This window comes from Arctopsyche grandis, chromosome 12 (genome assembly GCF_051622035.1).
Source record: "Arctopsyche grandis isolate Sample6627 chromosome 12, ASM5162203v2, whole genome shotgun sequence".
Classification (NCBI taxonomy): domain Eukaryota; kingdom Metazoa; phylum Arthropoda; class Insecta; order Trichoptera; family Hydropsychidae; genus Arctopsyche; species Arctopsyche grandis.
The window spans coordinates 15,737,911-15,763,386 of NC_135366.1; the positions used below are offsets into that span (position 1 = coordinate 15,737,911).

Below are 25,476 nucleotides of genomic sequence, written 5' to 3' on the forward strand. Positions count from 1 at the left end.
GTTGACTCTTGATCTTAGGCTGACGAAGATCCTATGTACATAATATAATCAAAAGAAATCTACTAAAAATACAATATAATTTATGTTTCATGCGCACAAAAGTCGTAATGTAAACAGTCGAGCAGTACATATATAGAAAATGAATCGACAGCAGGCACTTATTATTCGAAACATAAATTTGAATTCAATGGTGATTTTGATAGAAGTGCACTTTCGACGAATTCACAACAAATTGATGAATGCCTACACATGCAGATTGGTAGGTCTCAAGCAGGGTTGCCAGATTTCCAAATTTCGAACGATCAAAAAAAAAAAAGATCGAAAATTCCATCCATCGAGATTTACCCACGTGAAATATCATACTAACGAGAATTCGAGTGCCAGATAATACGTATTCGCAATTTTCATAGTAAGGATTGTCGTTTGCGCGATCACAATGTGCAAAATAATTAATTTAACATTTCTCCTACATTTTTTGAAATATGAGAATCACCGTTATCGATCACCGTCAATCCTATGTCAAGAAAACATCCCAGGGGGGTGAGTTTTGGCCTGGATTTTTTTACATGTGCTTTAAAGTATCGAAAAAATAAGTATTTGGAGAAGTATGGAATGCTGTATGGCTGGCATAATGAGGAGAGATTATATGTAATCGAAGCGTACGACTAGACACTAGAGTAAAATAAAAGACGAAAGTTGGACAAGAAAAGTGTAATGCTGCGTACGCACCAAACCAACGAACGAACTTTTAAAAAAACCGTCGGTGTCGGTTGTCGGTGTTTTGTTAAAGGGTTTTTTTTTCTTTCGTCGAAATAAAATTAATAGAGAATTTCTATATTTTAAGTCGGTCGGAAATTACAAACAAAAACAATATAAAAACCACACATCATCCGATTAATTTTACCTCTGAGCTGATTTATTTATTAATATTATTTCCACAAGAGGATGAATTTTGATCGAATGGGAGCGAATTCACGAATATACAAATACAATCTCAAATCAACTCATACAACCGTATATAGGCTAAAGTGTGATGCCGTATAATTGTTTTCTCAGAGGACAGTGGATATCGTGACGACTTTTAAGAAATATTAACAAGATTTTTTTTCGCCCGTAAGCAGAAAAATTATAATATTTCTCTGGTTGTTAATGCCTATCGTCGTAATTCAAAAGATTGTTGTAATTCAAAACATCAACGATGATCTAATTTTAGCTCAATCTCCCTCTTTAGCTTAATTTTGATATTTAATTTAGTTTGTATTTCGATATTTTGTACGCTACTGGTTTTAAAAGTTGGCCTGTGAGCCGTTCGTTGGTTTGGTGCGTACGCAGCATAAAAGGATGTGAGTTAGAGATTCATTTAACATTGATTTTCCCTAATGACTGAAATTTGAACGATACTTATTTCTCAACTTGGTAGTAGTTGCGGATGTTGGAACTCTTTCTATCTCCATTACACAGCCTTACTTGTGTGTGTGCGAGCGGTGTTTCAGAGAGAGTTATACCATCTGCCATTGGTTGCCATTAAGAAGAAAATAATACGCGATTTTTATTGGTCGTTTAAGATTCGTGTAAGATAGAGGTTTATAACAAAGTTCGTCGATCAATAAGAATCTAGAATTTGCCTACTACCAAATAAACTGAAATGAGGTATTCTACAGAGGCGTTTTTCCTGTAACCATACTACATACTTGTTTTTATTCACCTTGAGAAACGTAAATATGCATAGACAGTTGAAAACAAAGTGATGTATCCGGTTATTATTAATAACCTGCCAGCGTTGTCCAAAAATGAAATAGTACCTTGTATTGTTTTGAAAAAATTGATTATAAAAATTTTAAACTTATCGATTTGAACGTGTCGTATAGTGTGAATCCGTTGTTTTGGTCGAAAGTACGACAGATATGGAGCATTCGCTTGAAGCGCGAACGGCAGAATTTTACCCTCTCCCCCGTTAATTCGAAGAAATACTATGCGACGAGATAATGACTATTCGATTACGAGCCAATGAAACAACTTTGAAAGCCGATGGCACGGAAGTTTTCTCCTGCTGACTCTCACCTTCACGCGCTTGTGTCGTCATATGACGCTCTCGATAAACCGGTCGTGATTATCAGGTCGCATCACAATCATTCCGATTTCTTGATTCTCGCCATGTGCCACGGAATTCTTCTGGTTTATTTCTTTTTCGACGATGATACGCGAGTGAATGACCCGGTAGCGAGAAACAACACTAAGGTACTCTCATTCAATAATGAGGAAAAAATGCGGTCGAATACTTAAGATGGGATTCGAATTATGTAAACATATTAGCCTTTCCTCATTTTTATTTAAATTTAACGTTCAAAACAAAAGAGTATGATTTGCCAACAGGAAAAATTTAAATTACACATAATTTAAGTTAGTTTAGCAACAGGAAGCAATAAAAAAAATATTTCTATTGGTCAGCTCAATTGCTTTAACCAATAGGATTTGTATTATATTTTTCATACGCATGCAAGGAAATGAGGTTTAGAGTTTGCATGTAGTTTGCAGAGTTCAACGAATAAAAATAAAAAAAGCGCTGAAAATTTGAGGGAAATTACTTTTGGAAAATTAAGTCAAATCAATAAAACAAACAAATTTTTGTTTTTATAAAAAAATATTAATTCACAATATATAATACTTAAGTGAAAGCCAATAGCATATTCAGCTTTGGGCAGACTCTAAGTTGAACATTTGAAATGTCTAACAATTAAAGTAACTTTCAATGCAAAAGGATGAATTCATAAAAAGTAAAAACATGCTAACAATGGATTGATATTAATATGTATGTAATGAGTTTTGGTAAAAATACAAATGTACATACATATATTTAAGTACATCTTATATAATTGTAAATATTTCATTACAACTTTTGTGTTAAAAATGTTGTTTCAACCACAAACATTCGGTATGGGATAAAATAAATAAAATAAAACCATAAAAATTGTATGTATACAATACGATTTTGAATTATGCACAGCGGGGAGTAGTTTAAATGCGTACGTCTCTTAAGAACATGCAAATTTATAAAATGTCAACTACGACGACCTTTCAAATTCAACACAGCGGTGTTTGAAAGAAAACTTCAAACAACGAGCGTGGATAGATTGGAATATATTAATGGAAGAAAGTGATAACATATTCTGAATGAAAGTGAAAGCGTTTACAAGATTTTACGAAACGTATGTCGCTTGTAACCCACTTTTAACGGGCGTTTAAATTAAGTTATCGCTTTGAAATTCAGATAGAAAATATGTATATACTTTTAATTGTTTTACTTTTAAATTTTTATTTTTTTTTATATATTATATATTAAACTATGGATAATTATTTTATTATTTTAAGATGTATAATATTATATTTATTTCATTTAACAAACGATAATAATGTTCTATTATATAAAAATAATATTATAATAATAAAGACATCACGAACGAAAACATGTATGATATGGTCTTTTTTTAATTGTTAGAAGTTGAAAGAGATTTCTTATACAAAACTGCTAATGATTTTGCTGCCTGCAAAATCAATTCTCGTCTCGATACGCCAGTAGCGTTTTCATGCCAGTGTTTGTGGTGTACCTGAAAAACATACCAGTTACACATACGATACATTTTAATTTGATTAAATGACAATGGATTCGCCATACTTGTAAATTTGCAGCCATGTATGATCCAATAGTAGTACTGAATCCCGTTTCTTTAAGTGGATAATCTTTAGGCGTGTCGCCCTTGGCGGCGGCTATGACGGCCAATGGTATTGGTGTCATTTGAGTGTATATTTCAAGTGTTATATTTTTTGGCGGGTCTGTTAAAATTAGAACTCCTAAATCGAACCACCTAAAAAGATAAACATTCATTGTTAAGTAAAAATAAAATATATGCTCTCAATTTACATATGGAGACTGAATATTTGACCTTTCACTGGTAACTTCTAACACGAAATTTTCAATAGCGACAATGGGTACTTGGTTACCTATCTTGTTATTCGTAGATCGAAGATAACCTATTCGCTCTTTTGCTGCTGACAGAGCTGATGGAAATCCGACTGGTTGTGCTGCTATTTTTGTAGACTGTGATGGAAGTCCTCTAAAATTATGAATACATAAGTTCAAAAGTTAAATATTCAGTAAATTGTTACAAAATGAAAGAAATTTGAATATTTTTTTACTATCATTCATTGATAAGAGTTTACTGTTCAAAAATAATTGAGATACAATGTCAAAGAAAAGCTACGTTTTTTTTTTGATTTTTTAACATAAATATAATCAGTTGAGGTATAAAACTAACACAACAGTTGCTTTCCCAAACACACTTTGAAAAGCTTCTCTGATTGCACTGACTTTATCTTCTTTATCCGATGCAACAACTATTTCAGTGTCACCGCCAGAATCTAAAATGTAATGTTAAAATTTATTAACAAAATTATTTTCAAATTAAAATCAGTAAAATATTTTGATTTTTCTTACATATGTATTCTTTCATTTGAGGATCGAGAGTGGTAATCATCGAGTCGACAGAACTCTTCGCCTTCTCGGCCACTCTATGTAACAATCCACCAGTAGAAACGGCACCTTTGACCCATGTGAATATACCACTTCCGGGCATAGGATCTCCTAAATATTCTTCAGCTTCATGAGCTGATTGGAGAGACGGATGGGCACTGTCAATAGAACTTGGAGTCGTCAAATCTGATGATGTGTTTTCTCCACTAAACGGTTGTGAAGCTTCCATAGGAGCACCCTTTATAGCCGGTATTACTGGACTGCAAATCAATGAATTTAATTTAAAGTTATATGAAATTGGTTTGTTAGATCTCATAATATAATAGTTAAAGTTTATTGCGGCGAATTGAAGAATTTGAATGTTACAAACATTATATATGTACATATAAGTTTTCTGTTCGTAAACTTCAATGAATTTTATAAAGAAACTTTCATGATTGCTTACAATTTTTTATAAATTTATTAAGTTTGTCTAGTGCCTATTTTCATTTTTGAAATGATTAGTGTCGATCCAATATTTAGTCATACAGATTTTTCATTCCAAATTTACCCTTTTTCATTTCAAATTGACCCCCTTTCAACGTCAATTTGAAATTTTCATTTCAAAAAGGTTTAATTTGAAATGAAAAAGGAATTCAATTTGGAATGAAAAACCTATATGTGCTGTAACTTTTTAATTTAAAACAAGTGAAGATAGTAAAAATCTTGTAAAAATCGTCAATAACGAAATTTGATGTCTTTCAATGATTGAATCAATTTCACTAAAAGAAATAAGTTAATAAAATCTGTTGATCGGCTGCCCACCCAAATTCGACTCAGTCTCCGAACTCTTTATCTTTTTATCTGAGCATGACATTTCAAGTGTACGAATATCAAGTCCGGTATAAATCATTACCTAAAAGATGTTGGAATGAAATCATTTGAAACGCTAGTTGGAAATGGATGAGTTTGCGAAAAATTTTCTGGAATTTGTGGAATATTTTCAATAGTTGATTCTTTCTAAAATAAAAAAAAGATTTATTATATATCTAAATTGGAATAATAACTACAATGCTTTTTTTATTTTTATTTAGTACTTTTATGAGATTTTCAGACGCTTGCTGTGGCAATGGGGTGGTGACAAAACTGGGTAGCGCCGACGGTGGTGCAACTCGTGATAACAGCCCTCCAGGTGCAGTGGAGTTTGCAAGTTTGGGTGCATTCTGATTGTTACTCATCTTAATTTTATTGCTGTAAGAATAAATATGCAATTAGAACAGTTTTAAAATCTAAAATGGAGATAATAATGAAAATATTAATTAATATAAATATTTGCAGATGGATGCAGATTGAAATACAATAGCAAAATTCAATTTACAATAACGTTATTTCGTACTGATTCGACTTATTACTATAGGGAATTATTAGTTAAACAAGGAGTAAACCGGCATGTGAATGTTTATTTTGTTTTGCTTATGTGTCACATTCTGACGTGTACATATTTGATTACCGTGCGTTATAAATTCCTAGCGTTTACACTAATTATTGTATAAAATTAAGCCCAGATTTAGTTATTAATTATATATGTACGATGAAAGGATCGATATTATTATAAAATATATGTATATTCAACAATGTAATAATATACCAACACATATGTTAAACGTCAGAACGCGTCGGTCTTAAAAATGGCCATAAACTGAGTTTTCTATACATCGCGTTGGAATTTTTTTACATTCTAACTCGAAAATGTTCATAGGTTTTCCAACTGGAAAATACCTACTTCTCAAATATTTAATAAGTCAATTGTGCAATCAAAGCTTTATTAATCTATTATTGTTATATAATTTAACGGCATGAACTCGAATATATAAATATTAATGTTTGTAACGCGACGTTTTCCCATCGTCCCATAGGGCAACACTCGCCCTTTATTTCGAGTGGCCACCCAGGGAAAAGCTATATAGGCGCACGCGCATGTAGCGCGCGCCCATTACACGCGAGCTCCCGTCGAAGAAAGATCTCTCCTGTGCACGTCTCCAGGGGGAGACGGGGCCCAGAGATCCATCACCATCAGTGCTGAAGAACCGCCGCGAGGTCGAGTGTAGCATCACTCCCTCCCCTGAGTTCCAGCCCAACTTCCCCTGCATTCCTCACGCTGTTTCCGGAGAAACCTCAGCCGTGAGACGACGAGGAAGCTGTTATCAATGAAGACGACTTGCAGTCAGGAACCTCCCCGACTATATACATTTATATAACTATCCCAAGGTTAGTCCACGTTTCTACATAACTCGACTCTTGGAAGAATAACGACGTATAACGCCCTCTGCATAAAGACGCGCGTAAACCCGTTCATTACATTGGTGCCCAACGAGTGGGCCTGATTAGCAAGTCGCTTTTTCGAAGTCATCACGAAGATGGCAACTCCAGTAGACGGTGCGTTGCTGATGGAGATGATGAAGCTGATGATGGAGCACCTGGTAGCTTCCAACACCGCATCTGTTCCCCCCCCGTCATTCTACCTGCCCCGGTCGCGGCGGGAAATTTTGCGAGTTGCAAATCTCGATTTGCTGGCGACTCATCGGAATCAGTGGAAGCTTTCATTGATGCCATTGAGACATATAAAGATTGTTGCCGAATCCCAGACGAGGACGCGCTTCGAGGTTTGCCTATGCTACTCGATAAAGACGCAGCGATTTGGTGGGTAGGTATGAAACCTTCCATCCCCACCTGGTCCGTGGCGCTAGAGGCGCTACGAAGCAGCTACGGTGAACGTAGACCAGCTTACCGACTGTTTCTCGAAGTTAGCGCTACGAGACAACAGGAAGGAGAATCAACGGACCTCTTCATCAATCAAAAACGCGCGTTGTTCGCGAAAATGCCGTACAGCATTCCCGAAGAGATGCAGCTAGATATGGTATACGGCCTATTGTCTCCCTTTCTACGAACCCGTTTGAGCCGAGAGCAGGTAGACAATTTCCAAGAATTGATTCTCCACGCACGCACCATCGCAGAGATGGAGGCGGAGACGCCAACGGGGGTACCTGAAACAAGAACAAAGGCGACCCACGACATTCCACACCGTTCGAGACCCGCGCCGGACACAAAAAAAAGCCGGCCCGCGACCGGAAGTGACCGAACATTCCCGAGAAGGGACCGAATGGGTAAACAAAGGCCGCGTTTTCGACTGACGTGTTCTTTCTGCCACAACCAGGGACATTCGGTTGAAGAATGTCGGAAGAAAAATGGGGCACAGGCGTGTTACGGATGCGATTTCCGAACGATTTCCAAACGATTTGATTAGTATTATTTGAATTTGTATTGTAATATGAGTAATAGGCGAATCAGATTATTTATCAGTTCCCTGAATAGCTTGGTAGGTAGACTGCATTTTACATTCTGGTGCATTTTAGCTTTGTTGATTATGAGACAAGTAAATAATATTATAGTGATTAAAAGCAACATTGCAAATAGCGGTCAGTTATTTTTTATTTTATTTTGTCTTTAATTTATACCAGGAAGGCCTAACAGGTAACCCCAATGTGCCTTCCAGGCCAGATTATATTTGCACAAGCTAAGCTTTTACAAATATAAATGTTATATGTAGTTCAAGTATTCATTCCAGTTTGTTCAATAACATACTAATTTATTTATACACGTACTATAAGCTTTAGTTTAAGTACTAAAAGTCAAAACCTATATTCAAATAGAATCCCTCCAGGTGAAATAAAATCAAATAGAATGCCTCTAATTTTAGCTATCAGAACACTAAGTATTTAAAATAGGAAATCCTATGGAAACCACACTAGAACGTTGTAATAATTCCCATTTCTGCTGATTTTTAAACATTTCAGCCCAGTGTACGTATAGATAAAAGATGGAGCAAACGATTCAGAATTCTTAAGCTTATGCCTAATAGTATGTGCACGAAAAAACTAGTTCGTATGTAAATTTGTTCTATTGCATACAGTGTATGAGTGCCACTACTTCGCCATTGTTTAGCTTACTTGCACTTAGTTTGCAGATAATCCTCAAAACCAATTACAACGGTCGCAAAGTGTCAGGGATGCGCCTCGGCCTAATCTGATTGCACTTAACCGGCGGCTCTTTACTAACCTCTTATTTTAGTATACGTAACAGTACTAAAGAATACTGTCCGTACTTGCAGGTCGTGCTGGATAGGTATGAACAGACCTTTATTATTACATTTCTCTGTACATAGATGAAAATTGTGCAATCAAAATGTTTGCCCAAAATAATCGTACAGTTTTAGAACGGGCGGCATTTTGAACTTCGCCTAAGACGGCAAACAGTCTAAGAACGTCTGTTTCGATAGCTGCAGGGGCTGTATGTGTGTATGTGTATGTGTGGATGCCCAGCGACTGCTTATGTGTGGTCGTCGGCATCTTCTCTCTCGTCGGACCAGCTAGTTCTGGAACGGTGCGGGGTGGGGGAATTAGACACAAGAGTAAAGGTTATGATCTCGTTTATTGATGACTTGTTGTATGATACGGAGCCGGGAAGTATATGCTCGGCGCCTCTGCCCCTTTTATAGCGAAGGCTGTGGATGAGACGCTGGCTGGTCAGGAAGGGTCGACCAGTCCACCAACCTTCTTGGTTGGTCGCTCGTGAGCGTCTGAGAGCTCACCGTGTTCGAGGCTTGGGTCGAAACACGTGGTCGAGCTGGCCGTAGTCGATAAAACTAATTAAACTAATTAAAGATAATATTTTTAGTGTTTGCATATGTATCCCTTGAGGGTAGATTTCACGCAATTCGTTGTGCGGATTAAGAGTCGTGGGAATAATGCAGAAAAGCGATAAAGTTAATTGAAAAACGATATTTTTAGTGTTAACATATGTGTCTTGAATGTATCGAGAAATGGCTGAGTAGATGCACGTAATTTGTTGTGCAGGCTTAAGAAGGGCTTTGATATTTTTGGGGGAAACATAATTCGTCTCGCAGATTGATTTAAAGGTCGTGGGAATAGAATACAGCTAACATAAAACAAATAAAGACTTATGTAGACGTAACAGTACGAACCCACGGGGGCATCTAAAGCCGACTGACAGATGGTCGGTGCAAAAGGTGGGGAAAAAAGACCGAAGCCGTAAGAGGACAACCAACGGTCACGAGGGCTTTTAGCTCGAACAACGTCACTGATATTAATTTACCTGAAAGGAAAAGTCGAATAGAAATTGTCGCGTCATAAATTGCCGGTGGAATAATTGTGCAAATGCGCAGTTGGCAGTATTGAGAGCGACAGTGACAGGTGTCGCCGTGGTTGTAATTACAAGTACTGGTGCTGACTGCAGTGAATCTGAGCACCGGCTCGTCGGAACGTCAGTGTCAGTGTCAACGTCAACGCCAACGTCAAGTCGCCATGTCGGACGGTGAAGGAGAACGGATCGAGCCGCCGCTGTTGGACAATTTGGTCCCGGTCGAGTTGAACCCCGGTCGAGTCCACTCGGCCTCGGAGGAGCCTCCTCATCAGCCCCTCTTCGAGACGGTCGTCATCCGGCGAGATCAGCCGCTGGTCGAGTCGCCCGACGACGACGACCTCTTCACTTCCGCCGTTCAGGTAAACCTACTCATCCACTAACATCCACTCTCGTGACGTGTCCTTGTTATCAATTCACTGCTGATATCCGGTCTGCATCTTAATAGGATCGGTGCATTCATTGATTCGTGCATCTGTCAATTGGAACTTGCAGGGTTGACAACTTGATACTTGTATTTTATTTCATGCTTTGTTCCTTTTCTGTATGCTATGTATGCACATAGCGCTGTCTCTTTTTATTAGCTATTATTATGTGTGTTAAACAGAGGCAAAACATATACGTTTGTTCAATCAATATATTACAATATTGTAGAACTGCACGTGTAGTTTCAAATACATACATATTTCGAGGATGCAAAAAGAAACACACTTTTGCTATGATCATTTTATTATATACAATACACATACTTATTCAGTTGGCCTCTCAGTACTAAGGATCGTGATTTCCGATTCTTCAATCTTCTCTTGAACCGGCATTTTGACAGAACAGCCAAACTTGATTGGTCTACCGTATATCTTCTTCCACTCTACTGCACTAACCACATTAAGATTTTTCAGGCTATTGTCGTCTCTTCTCACCGTGCGTTTAAAGAATTTGAGAATTCGTCGTAAACATATTGTAAACTCTTTCAGAATGAACCAACGTTTGTTGTGCTGTTCAATGAATCCTCAACATTCATCTCCAACGCTATGTTTTTAAAAACTTCAATTTTCTTCCGCTCATCAGCCTTTATTGACCAAGATTTGGCAGCATATAGGCATATAGAGAAGCATGACTTATTACTAAATGTTTTTTTGTAGATGTTTTAGTGCGTCTGTCCTTCCATAATTTGGTAAACCGTGTCATAGTGCTTTTGGCCATCGCAATCTTTCTACTATTATAATCTCCGACGCATCATCCACAATTGTTGATTCGATAACCCAAATATACAAACTCACTAACCATTTTCAATCCATTACAAGTACAAAGAAACTTTATTACCTGACTTATTTTGTGCAATTGGGTTTTGATTGTAATTTTTTATGATTTGAGTTTGTTCAAGTGAACCTCATCTAAATTTATTAAAAAATTTTATATTGAGTGACAATATTTTCATTTCATTATATAATAAGCGGAGACGCGACAATTGGCGACAAGTCCAAAAGGTTCAACGACAAAATGTACCCGAAAATTAGTGCACTGACAAAATGTACCCGCGACAAAATGTTCACGCGACAAAATGTTCAAAAATCCTTTTTAGTACCAAAAATGGTACTTTTTATCGTATAGATCGCGGATGTTATTAAATTACAGGTGGTCTCAACCGCATCATCATATTCTTATTTAAATTGAACAATTACATTTTAAGTGAATGTCATTGTGACTCATTGAATATCATTTTAAGATGTCATTGAATTAGTTTAAATATTAGGGGTTCTTAGCCGTATCCAATATTTACTTATTTAAATTGGAAAAAAAAAATACTTTTTAAGCGTATGAACTGCAGTTTATATGTCAGGGCTTCTCAACCGTCTCCAAAATTTTCTTTATTTCAAATGAATAATTTACTTTTTATCGTATACATCGCGGGCGTTATTAAATTAGTATAAATGACAGGTGTTCTCAACCGTATCCAATAACTAATAATCCGCTCACGAACATTTTGTCGCTTGAACATTATTTCCGTGGACATTTTGTCACGTGAACATTTTGTCGCGGGTACATTTTGTCGTTGAACCTTTTGGACTTGCACCAATTGTCGTGTAACCATAATAAGCATAATACATAGGTATGTGTATATATATACATATAATATAATATATAAATATATTAATTAGTTAGTATTTTATATCTCAGAAAACAAATTCTGTTCATCGTATAGGTCCTTAAATTCTAGCAAATAAAATAAATGATTCAAGCAATTAATGTATCTTAGTTATCATCATTCAAGGCGTAGACTCACAGAGAGGTACGCGGCACGTGTTTTTTTTTAAATAGTTTTGCACGTGTCAAAAAACGCTAGCATGCCTGATCTATGCTGTGGCATCCAGGCTAAAAATCTTTGTATTAACATAGGTTTGACAGTGATCGATAATGGTGATTCCCATATATTTGAAGAAATGTAGAAGAAACCCGCGATGTAAAACATATTTTTTCACCACAAGTGGCCAAGAATGTGTCCGTGCCGTACGATTCAGTGTAGTTGCGTCTTCACAGCCAAATAAATGTAATAATGTAATAACAGAAGTGGCTTTAGGCATCATAGTGTTGTAAGATTGTAGTATGGCTATCGCCATAGTTACTCAGTTTCCACCACCGTCTTGTTTGGTGTTCGACGTACGTCTGATAAAAATTTGTTCATATTATTCGCAAGATGGGAAAGTGCAACGCTAAAAGTTGAACAATGCATACCAAACACGACTGTGGCGGAAACTAATCAAGTATGGCGGCAGCCATACCGCAATTTTACAACATTATGACGCCCAAAGCCACTTCTGTTATTATTACATTTCTCTGTTTGCAGCCATTTGTCATCCACTGCTGGATAAAAGTCTCTCAAACACGCTTCCATGTCTTTGTTTTGAGCAACTCTCATCACAAATTTTTCTAATTTCATCTTCCCATCTCGTATGTGCATCCTTTTATATTCTCTCGTGTACCATTCGAGCACTTCTTTCGTCCTTTCGTTCTTTTAGCTACGTGACCTGCTCATTGCCATTTCAGTCTCTCTATTCTCTACTAAATCAACATGATGTATTTTATCACAAAGTTAATACAGTTTTTTTCACTTCAAATTCAACCTTTTGCAAATGAAATTCAACCTTTTGAAATCAAATATCCAGCAGTATGGCTCGGTGGTTGCGTTTATGTTTAGCACTGAGAGATTACTGGGTTCGATCCCGTGCTAATATTTATACTGCAGGTTAGACTTGGATATTTGTGACTCCAAGTCGATCGTTTCTTATCAGAGTTTGCCAATTTATCTGATTTTCATTGTTGAAACGGTTCCTCAAATTGGCAAAAATAATCCTACCTGCTGTCACAAATATCTGAATTTGATTTATGTATACAATATGTGAAAATTTATGTACAATTCTAAATCCATAGATGTCTCAATGGATTAATTAATTAATTAATTGTTAATTTTGTGCTATTCAGCCTCTCGAAATACAGTGATTTATGTAATAAAAATGCTGCAAAGTTTGTAATTAATTGTTTCGCATTGGGGTCTACCTGTCAGGCCTTCCTGGTAATATATCTATGTAAAAAATAATAAAATAAAAAATCCAACCTTTTGCAAATCAAATTCAAAATACAAAAGGTTGAATTTGAAGTGTAAAAACTGTAATTTTATGATGCATAAAAATCAGTATTGATAGTTTCCTTATGAAATGAAAACACTATAAAATTTCCACGTTCAAGAAATAATAAAAAATATAATGTATTATATATTATTGACTACATATACATATGTAGTATTAAAGTTCAATTTAAAAACTGAAAATCCAATTATGAAAGCCTTAGAATGTTCTTAAGCTTGTTCATTGTATTATAGATATAATAGTATTAAGTTTAATTAACAGCAATTTAACTATTGGATAAATAATTATCAATTTCGAAAAGACGTTTCATATAAAAATTTACAGCTATGCCTCACTGCCATTCATTTGCTTATTTTAAACAGAGCGCGACTGTATATAGCCATAATGTGTCGTGTCATATTGTATTACAATATATATGTAATTTTTGTTCACTAGTCAATTTCTAAATTCAATTTTGTGACAAAACTATCTATGTACATATTATATTTGAATTCAGATGTTAATGTTACAAAAATACAATGGATTGATAAAAACAACATAAGCTGGGTAAGGCCCCCCAGTAATTTTTATCGTGCAACATGCTAATAAACATAGATAAAACAGTTTCACGAGTACTCGGTGAAAATAACGCGAGAATAATATGTATGTGCGTGTAATCTACAACGATTGCACTGAAAAAGTCACAGTTTTTATTTCATACAATTTTGTCGGTCACTCTACCACGATCACTAAATTTATAAGCGAAATCCATTGACACGCTATAATACATATTTTATTCTGTTTTATCGATTGTAGGATATACCGTTGAACAATGATGAAACCAACGGCTATGACAATATTGATGACTTTTCGAATTTGGCGATACAACCACCGGCCAAAAATGAGACTGACGATGTACCGATCGGCAAGCAAAATATTATGCATAGCACCATAATGGAAGAGGTGGTTATATCGTTGTATTTTTTTTTATGTATATAAAGAATATTTTCATAAATGTAATCGATTCGATTTTAGGTTTCAACTGAAAGGGGTAATAATATAATTATATCTGTCACTGAACCGCAAAAAGTAGGAGAAGGTATGAGTTCTTATGTGGCGTACCGAGTCATCACGAAAACTAACATGCGTATATTTAACAAACAGAATTTCACCGTATCCAGAAGATTTAGTGACTTTTTAGGATTGCATGATAAATTAACCGAGAAATATTTAAAAACTGGAAGAATAATTCCACCAGCTCCCGAGAAGAGTGTAATCGGTAATGATTTATTCCTAAATGGTTGTATCGAATAATAATGTTACTCGCTTCGTATCATTGTGATTTATTGAAATTGTAGGTATGACAAAGATCAAAATGTCAAATCAATCAGATCCGAGCGCTAACATTACTCCTGGAGGGTCTGGAAGTTCGGAATTTGTAGAGCGTCGTCGTGCCTCTTTGGAACGATATTTGAATAGAACTGCCCAACATCCCGTTCTCTGCATTGATCCTGATTTCAGAAGATTTTTAGAAGCAGGTGAGGCTGTCAATTACATGCTTGTATTGATTGGGTGAGTGAAAATATTGGAAATTAAAATATCTGCTGTGTATGTTTCAGAGGTTGATTTACCAAAAGCGACAAATACTTCAGCTCTTAGTGGTGCGGGTGTGATGCGACTTTTCAATAAAGTCGGGGAAACTGTCAATAAGATAACTTATAAAATGGACGAAACCGATTCCGTAAGCATTTCGTTGTGTATTAATTTTATTTGGCTTTCAATATTTGTGGATTTAAATACAACCTTTATGTACTTTTAAAATGTTCTATTGAATACCTACACACGTGCACTAGACCCAGCATGTTTGTGTGAAGTTTCCTTTTAAAATTTGTGATCAAATTTAATACTGCATGTAATTGTTGGATGCGAAAGGGCTTGTTTGTGTTTTAATTTTAAATTTGTTTACAAAAAAAAAAAAAAAATGAAGTTAATTTTAATACAAGGGTTTCAGCTGTCAAGTAATCTGAAATATTGAAATTGAAATGTGCTATTATTGAAATATGGCTTTATTTGAAATCAATTAATCAATTTCTTACATTTTGTATTACTGCTTCATATGTACGATGAGAGCAGAAGGATGGCAAGGTAAGATTTACCATGCCAATAGTAGATATTGTTTACTTATGAAATTGACAATAGCAGCCGAAGTATGTAGTTAATAAAAATTTTGTTTTTATTTTAACATTCAATGTACTTATATGTTTGTAAAACCATGTCTTAAATGTGCTATAAATTAATTTTATCCCGATGTTGTAAATATATGTTTATACATTATAATAGAATGTATGTTGTTATTTGTTATTAATATACTTATTATCATGCTTTATATACTTTATGCAATTTCAACCTATTGAGTTAGATTAGCCTTGGATTTTGAATTAATTAAGTTACTTATCTTTATTTGCTTGAAATCTTATGACTGTGCAAATTTGTAATATTTTATTGAGGAATTTTAATCAATACAAATATAGATGTATTAAAATATTGCTAATTAGAAGAAATGGGTAAATATCTGGTTGTCAGGTTTGAACTAAAAGAGTGAAATTCAATATTGAATTTTTTTCATTTTTCGTCATTTGTATGCTTGATTTAGTAAACTAGCTTTTGAAATTGATTCAGCTCATAAGTTTGTTGGTTTGTTTTACGTTAAATTTTATTTTAGTGGTTCGAAGAACGTTGTAGTATGGTCGAGGCGTTGGATGCTGCGTTGAGGAGATTGCACGGTGCCGCTGAGACGCTAGCTGGTGGTCGTCGGGAGCTGGCTTCCCTAGTCGGCAGTGTTGCTAATTCTGCAGCAACACTTTCGTTGGCTGAAGAACATGCCGCTCTCGGAAAAGGGCTGTCTCATTTGGTGATAGTTCAAGAAAAAGTATGAAATTAAAAAGTTCGACTATTTTGTAACGATTTTTATTATTTATAATCTTTTTAATTCATCTGTATTGGATTTTGTTATGTCAAGGTTGAGTCACTTCATCATGAACAGTCTAATACTGATTTTTATGTTCTTTGTGAACTAATCAAAGACTATATAGGCTTACTTGGTGCTATTAAAGAAGTGTTCCATGAACGTGTAAAGGTTAAGTGTTACTTTTATAAAATCTCATGGTTTATTAGTGTAATTGTTTTTAACTAACAATGGTATTATTTAGGTGTTCCAACATTGGCAACATGCTCAATTACAACTAAACCGAAGAAGAGAAAACAAAGCTAAAGCTGAATTATCCGGACGCAATGATAAAATGGAGCAGGCAGCTGGTGAAATTATTGAGGTATTTTTTTTTTGTGATGTTTTATATTGGTGTGAAAACGGCAAATGCAGTTTCTAAACCTTTAATATATTTTTATTTCAAGTGGCAGGCTAAAGTTGAGAGAGGACAACAAGAATTTAATAATATATCAAGCATGATTAAAAAGGAAATGGAAATGTTTGAGGCAGCTCGTGTGAAAGAATTCAAGTCTTTGATTATTAGATATTTAGAAGATCATATGGCACACCAAGCACAGGTAATGCATTATATTAAACATCAAATATGCTACGAATTTTTAATCCTGAAATTTATTTGAAATACTTGTGTATATTTTTTTAGCTTGTAAAATACTGGGAAGTTTTCATTCCAGAAGCCAAAGCAATCGCCTGAGGCTCAAATAAATCCTCATGTTACGGGGATATGTACACTAGTAGTAAATGGTAATTGAATAAAAAAAAAACGTCAAACTGAAAAGTTCACTCTTAAAAAATGTATAAATCGTGTTTTTTTTACATATTGTAAAATATTTTTATCCACTTTGAAATAGTGGAAATATTATTTTGAGTATATCATAAAGTATATAAATATATTATAGAATTTATAAATAAATGTGTATATGTATCTGTGTCATATGCAAACAGATTTGGCGGTGTTCAAATGGTTAACATGAAAAATCATCATTTAGTTTTCGAAATTTTCTCAATATAATGAATTTTACGTGTATATATTACATACATATAATACGCATAGATGTGTTTATTATATATATAATAGTTGATGATGGTTTGAATGTGAATTAAAAATAACCATTATATTTTTGTTGTTAATTTACATTAGTATGTTTCTTGACATGAATATGATTTTCGATTGTTCAACTTAAGAGTGTTGAATGTTATAAAGATAGCTATCCCAAACAATATTTATTCACTTTAAAATAAAACTACATGCATATATTATTCATTGTAATAATTAAATGTGTTATGCTACAGTGCGGTGCTTCAAAGGCTCGCTACGTATTTTAAAAATTGGTGTTCTACATGTTTAACATAGTTTTTCATTTTAATTTGCTTTAATACTTATATTTTACTTTTTTAAATTTATAGTTTACGTTATTTATCCAAAATGTCCTAATGACTATATACTACATACATACATATGTATATCCTAATCTCCAAAGCATTTATTTTTTTATCAGTAAAAGGGATATTAAAACCTAAATGTGTAGTTAATATGTGTGATAATTTTGCTATAAAAGTATTTTATAATGCCCTGACTAAAATTTCCAAAATGGAAGAAAAATATTTTTATTTTATGTTGAGTTGTGCATACATAAGTTTATGTATTATCTCAACATGTTAGGTTCCTTATAAAATATTATATGCATATATGAAAATTAAAACCAAAACTTTTGAAATAATCGTATTTTTCAAACTATTCCTATTTGATTTATAAGTATGTTTAGATAAGATATAATTTTTGTATTAAAAAAACTAAATTTATAAACTATTACTGATTGATTTTAATAGAAGTTTCATTTGTTTCTTTGTTTTTATTTTCGATGATCAAATTTTTTAAATTTTTTGAAATTGAGATTATAATATCCTTTTTACATAAAAATTGTTTTTTTCTTTATTTTATATATTTAAAGGTGGGATTGTCATTATGTGATTCTATTTAAAAAAAATAAACTTAAAATCTAAAATTCTCAAAGGCTGTATTGAGCTTGAATTTGTGCTCAATTATATTATTTTACTCCATGTTATATTATATTTTAGGAAATATATTATATTTTTTTATTTGTAGAATGTAAGTTTCCATTGGTAACATATTTAGCAAAAAAATCTCATTTTTCAATCTTATATATGTACATACATACACACATGATTATATGTACATATTTTAGAAATTTTTTTCTTTTGTCATTATGCTAAATTTGGTTTTATTCACCTAGAATTTCACATTTTTAATCTTTTCGAATGTCATATTCAAAATAGAAATTTATTTTAAATTGTTCAAATTGCACCAATAGTTTGATACCTTTCGAATAGTATAATTAAAAATTTTGAATAAAATAAGAAATTGGGCGTAAATCTTTTAAGTATACAGGTATACTATACATACTCGAGTATGAAGATATATGTAGTCATATACAAAACCTTATTTTTATTTATGTAAAAAAATATAGTGCCTGAAAATTTTATATTGGAAATACAATTGGCAAACATTTATTATGTTTTTTGATTATCTAAATTTTGTATGAAATATTAAATGAAATAATAAACATATGTAATAAAAATAATGGTTGGAATTTTTAATCACATAAGCTTTTAAAGATCTAATGTATTTATTAGATTTTCACATTCAATTAACAAAGAAATATAAGGTAAAGTTAGTAGATGATTCCATCATTGGGATTAGCTGGTCGGAGTAATTCGGGGTTGGCCGGAACTGGGGCTGGTCGAAGTAATTCGGGGTCAACTGGAAGCGGGGCTGGTCGGAGTAATTCGGGGTCAACTGGAAGTGGGGCTGGTCGGAGTAATTCGGGGTCAACTGGAAGTGGGGCTGGTCGGAGTAATTCGGGGTCGATTGGAACTGGGGCTGGTTTAGTCAAGTCTTCTGGGAAGGGGAATGGCAAGGGCATAATCTCTGGCTGTTCCGGGGAAGGTCTAGTCAAATCAATTGGTAAATCTTCAGGTTGAGCTGGCACGTAAATAGCATCAATACTGTTGATGTTCAAAATGATTTGTACGAGTGGGGTTCCAGACAGGAAAGCAGGTTCGTTGTCGACTACAAGGGGGAAGGTCGACACAGGAGGAAGTTCAGGTGCAGGCAATGGCATGATACCGTGACCTTCTTCTGGGGCGGGCAATGGCATGATACCAACGTCATTTTCTTCAGGAGCGGGCAGTGGCATAATTCCTGGATAGGCAGGTAGAGGCATGATGCTTGGATGAGTGCCAGAAAAATCAGCGGGAAGTGGCATAATTGCTACATATGGCTTGCAACTTGCACCCGCAACAAGGGCGAGAACCACGAATACGAACTTCATATTGATATCTGAAAACAATTTTAAAGTTTTATTATGAACTGTAAAATTAATATGAAATTTTATATTATGTTCAACTCACTGGTTTTATAACTGATGTTGCACTCGAAGACGCAAGGCAGCTATGATACTTTTCAAATGAAACATCCCTATATATACATATTTGAGAAAATTATAATCAGATAAAGAAGACTTTGAATTGATCCGAGTGTGTAAGAATAATAAAGATTAATTGGTTTGTTTCTGTTTGTCATAAAATAGCATTAACAAAAGACTGATATGAACATTTGAAATATATGTACATCATGTAAAAATTAATTTTGGTAATTAACACTAATAGTTAATTTTATTGTGTGATTAAAATATGCATGTACGTATTATATCTAGTACATGAGGTGAATTTTTTCCTTTATACAAAAAATGAGATTTTATTGGACGTTTAGATTTTGGGCTTGTTTGAATATCATGAAAGATATGTATAATAGGTTACCTTTAATTATTCGATTATCTATATGGTTGAAATTATTTAGAGAAAAACTAAGAGAATAATAAAAGGTTCATAAATAAAATATCTTTGCTAGAGAGATTTACTTTGATAATTGCAAATTCATACATCCAAATTCATGCTCCAGAAATAATAAAAATTGTAGTAGTAAGAAACGATAACAACAATACATATATTGCAATTGGCATTTTTGCAATTTTTTTTTATTTCTGCATATGATAATATATTTTAAAATATTCCATTATACTCAATATACTTTTATATTGAAAATCATAAATACTCGTATGTATTTTCATAAATTACACGTACATATGTATAAGTATGTACGCTGAAAAAAAATATTGAAAAAGTCTGAACCAAATGAATTGCTACTTTTGGTTGTCCGATAAGATCTCGAATTCTTTTGTTTATTTACATTTTACAAGTTATTGTATACTAGCTGTATTACCCGGCTTCGCTCAGTGTTTATAATATAAACCGCTTAAACATGACTAAGCTAATTTAATTAAAAAAAAAAAAAAATTAAAAAAAAATTTAAAAATTAAAAAAAAAAATAAAAAAAAAATAAAAAAAAAATCAAAAAAAAAAATTAAAAAAAAAATAAAAAAAAAATAAAAAAAAAATAAAAAAAAAATTAAAAAAAAATTAAAAATTTTTTTTTTAAAAAATCAAAAAAAAAAATCAAAATTTTTTTTGCCTTCTAGGGCTTCGCCCTCGGCGCCCCCCTGAGCCTTTGCCTTCTAGGGCTTCGCCCCTCCACGCCCCATGAGCAATTGCCGTTTAGGGCTTCGCCCCCCTTAGTTAATGCCTTTTAGGGCTTCGCCCCTCCGCACCCCCATGATTAAATGCCGTCTAGGGCTTCGCCCCCCTTAGTTAATGCCTTTTAGGGCTTCGCCCCCCGCGCCCCCAAGATTAATTGCCGTTTAGGGCTTCGCCCCCCTTAGTTAATGCCTTTTAGGGCTTCGCCCCTCCGCGCCCCCATGATTAAATGCCGTCTAAGGCTTCGCTCCCATGATCAGTTGCCTTTTAGGGCTTCGCCCCCCACGCCCCCAAGATTAATTGCCGTTTAGGGCTTCGCCCCCCTTAGTTAATGCCTTTTAGGGCTTCGCCCCTCCGCGCCCCCATGATTAAATGCCGTCTAAGGCTTCGCCCCCATGATCAGTTGCCTTTTAGGGCTTCGCCCCCCGCGCCCCCAAGATTAATTGCCGTTTAGGGCTTCGCCCCCCTTAGTTAATGCCTTTTAGGGCTTCGCCCCTCTGCGCCCCCATGATTAAATGCCGTCTAAGGCTTCGCCCCCATGATCAGCGCCCCCTTTTGAGCCCCATGGGGCTGCGCCCCATGAGGCTGGGCCCCCCGCGCCCCCTTCGGGGCTTCACGGGGCTGCGCCCCTTGTGGCACCCCTTTTTGAGCCCCATGGGGCTGCGCCCCATGAGGCTGGGCCCCCCGGGGCCCCTTCGGGGCCCCACGGGGCTGCGCCCCTTGTGGCGCCCCCTTTTGAGCCCCATGGGGCTGCGCCCCATGAGGCTGGGCCCCACGGGGCTGCGCCCCTTGTGGCGCCCCCTTTTGAGCCTCATGGGGCTGCGCCCCATGAGGCTGGGCCCCTTGTGGCGCCCCCTTTTGAGCCCCATGGGGCTGCGCCCCATGAGGCTCGGCCCCCCGGGCCCCCTTCGGGGCCCCACGGGGCTGTGCCCCTGTTGGCGCCCCCTTTTGAGCCCCATGGGGCTGCGCCCCATGAGGCTGGGCCCCCCGGGCCCCCTTCGGGGCCCCACGGGGCTGCGCCCCTTGTGGCGCCCCCTTTTGAGCCCCATGGGGCTGCGCCCCATGAGGCTGGGCCCCCCGGGCCCCCTTCGGGGCCCCACGGGGCTGCGCCCCTTGTGGCGCCCCCTTTTGAGCCCCATGGGGCTGCGCCCCATGAGGCTGGGCCCCCTGGGCCCCCTTCGGGGCCCCACGGGGCTGCGCCCCTTGTAGCGCCCCCTTTTGAGCCTCATGGGGCTGCGCCCCATGAGGCTGGGCCCCCCGGGCCCCCTTCGGGGCCCCACGGGGCTGCGCCCCTTGTGGCGCCCCCTTTTGAGCCCCATGGGGCTGCGCCCCATGAGGCTGGGCCCCCCGCGCCCCCTTCGGGGCTTCACGGGGCTGCGCCCCTTGTGGCACCCCCTTTTGAGCCCCATGGGGCTGCGCCCCATGAGGCTGGGCCCCCCGGGGCCCCTTCGGGGCCCCACGGGGCTGCGCCCCTTGTGGCGCCCCCTTTTGAGCCCCATGGGGCTGCGCCCCATGAGGCTCGGCCCCCCGGGCCCCCTTCGGGGCCCCACGGGGCTGTGCCCCTGTTGGCGCCCCCTTTTGAGCCCCATGGGGCTGCGCCCCATGAGGCTGGGGCCCCACGGGGCTGCGCCCCTCGTGGCGCCCCCTTTTGAGCTCCATGGGGCTGCGCCCCATGAGGCTGGGCCCCCCCGGGGCCCCACGGGGCTGCGCCCCTCGTGGCGCCCCCTTTTGAGCCCCATGGGACTGCGCCCCTTGTGGCGCCCCCTTTTGAGCCCCATGGGGCTGCGCCCCATGAGGCTGGGGCCCCACGGGGCCGCGCCCCTTGTGGCGCCCCTGGCGGGGCCCCATGAAGCTACTCGCCTTGCGCCCCCGCGGGGGTGAATCCATTGAAACGAAAAAAACAAATCGGCGCCCATGGATCGAAAAAAAAAAAATCGAATCACGTGTTCGATGACGTCACCGATCTACGGACGAAGACGACGACGACGACCAAGGATATTTACATACATACAAAGTCTCTTTCCAAATTATAGATTAGACTAGCTGTATTACCCGGCTTCGCTCAGTGTTTATAATATAAACCGCTTAAACATGACTAAGCTAATTTAATTAAAAAAAAAAAAAAATTAAAAAAAAATTTAAAAATTAAAAAAAAAAATAAAAAAAAAATAAAAAAAAAATCAAAAAAAAAAATTAAAAAAAAAAAAAATAAATAAAAAAAAATTAAAAAAAAATTTTTTAAAAAATCAAAAAAAAAAATCAAAATTTTTTTTTGCCTTCTAGGGCTTCGCCCTCGGCGCCCCCCTGAGCCTTTGCCTTCTAGGGCTTCGCCCCTCCACGCCCCATGAGCAATTGCCGTTTAGGGCTTCGCCCCCCTTAGTTAATGCCTTTTAGGGCTTCGCCCCTCCGCACCCCCATGATTAAATGCCGTCTAGGGCTTCGCCCCCCTTAGTTAATGCCTTTTAGGGCTTCGCCCCTCGCGCCCCCAAGATTAATTGCCGTTTAGGGCTTCGCCCCCCTTAGTTAATGCCTTTTAGGGCTTCGCCCCTCCGCGCCCCCATGATTAAATGCCGTCTAAGGCTTCGCTCCCATGATCAGTTGCCTTTTAGGGCTTCGCCCCCCACGCCCCCAAGATTAATTGCCGTTTAGGGCTTCGCCCCCCTTAGTTAATGCCTTTTAGGGCTTCGCCCCTCCGCGCCCCCATGATTAAATGCCGTCTAAGGCTTCGCTCCCATGATCAGTTGCCTTTTAGGGCTTCGCCCCCCGCGCCCCCAAGATTAATTGCCGTTTAGGGCTTCGCCCCCCTTAGTTAATGCCTTTTAGGGCTTCGCCCCTCCGCGCCCCCATGATTAAATGCCGTCTAAGGCTTCGCCCCCATGATCAGTTGCCTTTTAGGGCTTCGCCCCCCGCGCCCCCAAGATTAATTGCCGTTTAGGGCTTCGCCCCCCTTAGTTAATGCCTTTTAGGGCTTCGCCCCTCCGCGCCCCCATGATTAAATGCCGTCTAAGGCTTCGCCCCCATGATCAGTTGCCTTTTAGGGCTTCGCCCCCCGCGCCCCCAAGATTAATTGCCGTTTAGGGCTTCGCCCCCCTTAGTTAATGCCTTTTAGGGCTTCGCCCCTCCGCGCCCCCATGATTAAATGCCGTCTAAGGCTTCGCCCCCATGATCAGTTGCCTTTTAGGGCTTCGCCCCTCCGCGCCCCCATGATTAATTGCCGTCTAGGGCTTCGCCCCCCTTAGTTAATGCCTATTAGGGCTTGCGCCCCATGAGGCTGGGCCCCCCGGGCCCCCTTCGGGGCCCCACGGGGCTGCGCCCCTTGTGGTGCCCCCTTTTGAGCCCCATGGGGCTGCGCCCCATGAGGCTGGGCCCCCCGGGCCCCCTTCGGGGCCCCACGGGGCTGCGCCCCTTGTGGCGCCCCCTTTTGAGCCCCATGGGGCTGCGCCCCATGAGGCTGGGCCCCCCGGGCCCCCTTCGGGGCCCCACGGGGCTGCGCCCCTTGTGGCGCCCCCTTTTGAGCCCCATGGGGCTGCGCCCCATGAGGCTGGGCCCCCCGCGCCCCCTTCGGGGCTTCACGGGGCTGCGCCCCTCGTGGCACCCCCTTTTGAGCCCCATGGGGCTGCGCCCCATGAGGCTGGGCCCCCCGGGCCCCCTTCGGGGCCCCACGGGGCTGCGCCCCTTGTGGCGCCCCCTTTTGAGCCCCATGGGGCTGCGCCCCATGAGGCTGGGCCCCACGGGGCTGCGCCCCTTGTGGCGCCCCCTTTTGAGCCTCATGGGGCTGCGCCCCATGAGGCTGGGCCCCCCGGGCCCCCTTCGGGGCCCCACGGGGCTGCGCCCCTTGTGGCGCCCCCTTTTGAGCCCCATGGGGCTGCGCCCCTTGTGGCACCCCCTTTTGAGCCCCATGGGGCTGCGCCCCATGAGGCTGGGCCCCCCGGGCCCCCTTCGGGGCCCCACGGGGCTGCGCCCCTTGTGGCGCCCCCTTTTGAGCCCCACGGGGCTGCGCCCCTTGTGGCGCCCCTGGCGGGGCCCCATGAAACTACTCGCCTTGCGCCCCCGCGGGGGTGAATCCATTGAAATGAAAAAAAAAATCGGCGCCCATGGATCGAAAAAAAAAAAATCGAATCACGTGTTCGATGACGTCACCGATCTACGGACGATGACGAAGACGACGACGACGACGACCAAGGATATTTACATACAAAGTCTCTTTCCAAATTATAGATTAGATTTATGTATATGTATAGACGAACAATAAAGCTTCCGTTATCTATTGAGATATTGCTATATTCAAAGTTCTGTTTTACAATGTCACCTAGATGACAATGCGTTTGTTATAAACTTGATTTATTGGAGCTATATAATTTATTGGCAGTTGTATTTTGGGCATCCAATTAGAAGTTAATATTCCTGTCAGATATTTTCATGATGGAGATATTCTTGTCAGCCAGTGTAAATTTGTTTACTTATATATAACTAGCTGTATTACCCGGCTTCGCTCAGTGTTTATAATATAA

At 38.7% G+C, this 25,476-nt stretch overlaps 3 protein-coding genes across 6 annotated transcripts; 1 reads left to right on the top strand and 2 right to left on the bottom strand.

The window, feature by feature from the left end:
• Nucleotides 1-3,366: 3,366 nt before the first annotated feature.
• On the bottom strand, nucleotides 3,367-6,208 carry LOC143919689 (protein PRRC1-like). Of its 3 annotated transcripts, none has more exons than XM_077442137.1 (8): nucleotides 6,160-6,208; nucleotides 5,605-5,758; nucleotides 5,424-5,527; nucleotides 4,493-4,788; nucleotides 4,314-4,416; nucleotides 3,942-4,112; nucleotides 3,674-3,863; nucleotides 3,367-3,605 (listed from the first exon to the last, which is right to left on the bottom strand). In XM_077442137.1, the coding sequence occupies exons 2-8, from the start codon at nucleotides 5,743-5,745 to the stop codon at nucleotides 3,486-3,488; spliced, it is 1,125 nt and encodes a 374-aa protein (XP_077298263.1). In that variant the 5' UTR covers nucleotides 5,746-5,758; nucleotides 6,160-6,208; the 3' UTR covers nucleotides 3,367-3,485. The 3 variants fall into 3 exon arrangements, with proteins under 3 accessions (XP_077298263.1, XP_077298262.1, XP_077298264.1); XM_077442136.1 differs by having other exon boundaries at nucleotides 3,476-3,605; nucleotides 6,156-6,208; XM_077442138.1 differs by having other exon boundaries at nucleotides 3,476-3,605; nucleotides 6,018-6,185.
• Nucleotides 6,209-9,542: 3,334 nt separating this feature from the next.
• Nucleotides 9,543-18,943, top strand: Snx1 (sorting nexin 1). Of its 2 annotated transcripts, none has more exons than XM_077442242.1 (10): nucleotides 9,543-10,086; nucleotides 14,164-14,310; nucleotides 14,383-14,626; nucleotides 14,706-14,885; nucleotides 14,967-15,088; nucleotides 16,070-16,276; nucleotides 16,367-16,483; nucleotides 16,557-16,676; nucleotides 16,759-16,911; nucleotides 16,995-18,943. In XM_077442242.1, exons 1-10 carry the CDS (start codon nucleotides 9,889-9,891, stop codon nucleotides 17,043-17,045), a joined length of 1,539 nt encoding a protein of 512 aa, XP_077298368.1. In that variant the 5' UTR covers nucleotides 9,543-9,888; the 3' UTR covers nucleotides 17,046-18,943. The 2 variants fall into 2 exon arrangements, with proteins under 2 accessions (XP_077298368.1, XP_077298370.1); XM_077442244.1 differs by having other exon boundaries at nucleotides 9,746-10,086; nucleotides 16,765-16,911.
• Nucleotides 18,455-19,831, bottom strand: LOC143919751 (uncharacterized). The gene is made up of 2 exons (XM_077442245.1): nucleotides 19,784-19,831; nucleotides 18,455-19,712 (listed from the first exon to the last, which is right to left on the bottom strand). The coding sequence occupies exon 2, from the start codon at nucleotides 19,702-19,704 to the stop codon at nucleotides 19,045-19,047; it is 660 nt and encodes a 219-aa protein (XP_077298371.1). The 5' UTR covers nucleotides 19,705-19,712; nucleotides 19,784-19,831; the 3' UTR covers nucleotides 18,455-19,044.
• Nucleotides 19,832-25,476: the final 5,645 nt, after the last annotated feature.

Coding starts and splice junctions, on each gene's coding strand:
- LOC143919689 (XM_077442136.1), bottom strand. Junction 4,789..5,423: donor TTCATTCCAACATCTTTTAG/GTAATGATTTAT, acceptor ATTGATTTGCAG/TCCAGTAATACCGGCTATAA. Junction 3,864..3,941: donor TTAGAAGTTACCAGTGAAAG/GTCAAATATTCA, acceptor TTATCTTTTTAG/GTGGTTCGATTTAGGAGTTC.
- Snx1 (XM_077442242.1), top strand. CDS start 9,889: ATGTCGGACGGTGAAGGAGAACGGATCGAGCCGCCGCTGTTGGACAAT. Junction 14,627..14,705: donor TCCCGAGAAGAGTGTAATCG/GTAATGATTTAT, acceptor TTGAAATTGTAG/GTATGACAAAGATCAAAATG. Junction 16,677..16,758: donor CAGCTGGTGAAATTATTGAG/GTATTTTTTTTT, acceptor TTTTATTTCAAG/TGGCAGGCTAAAGTTGAGAG.
- LOC143919751 (XM_077442245.1), bottom strand. CDS start 19,704: ATGAAGTTCGTATTCGTGGTTCTCGCCCTTGTTGCGGGTGCAAGTTGC.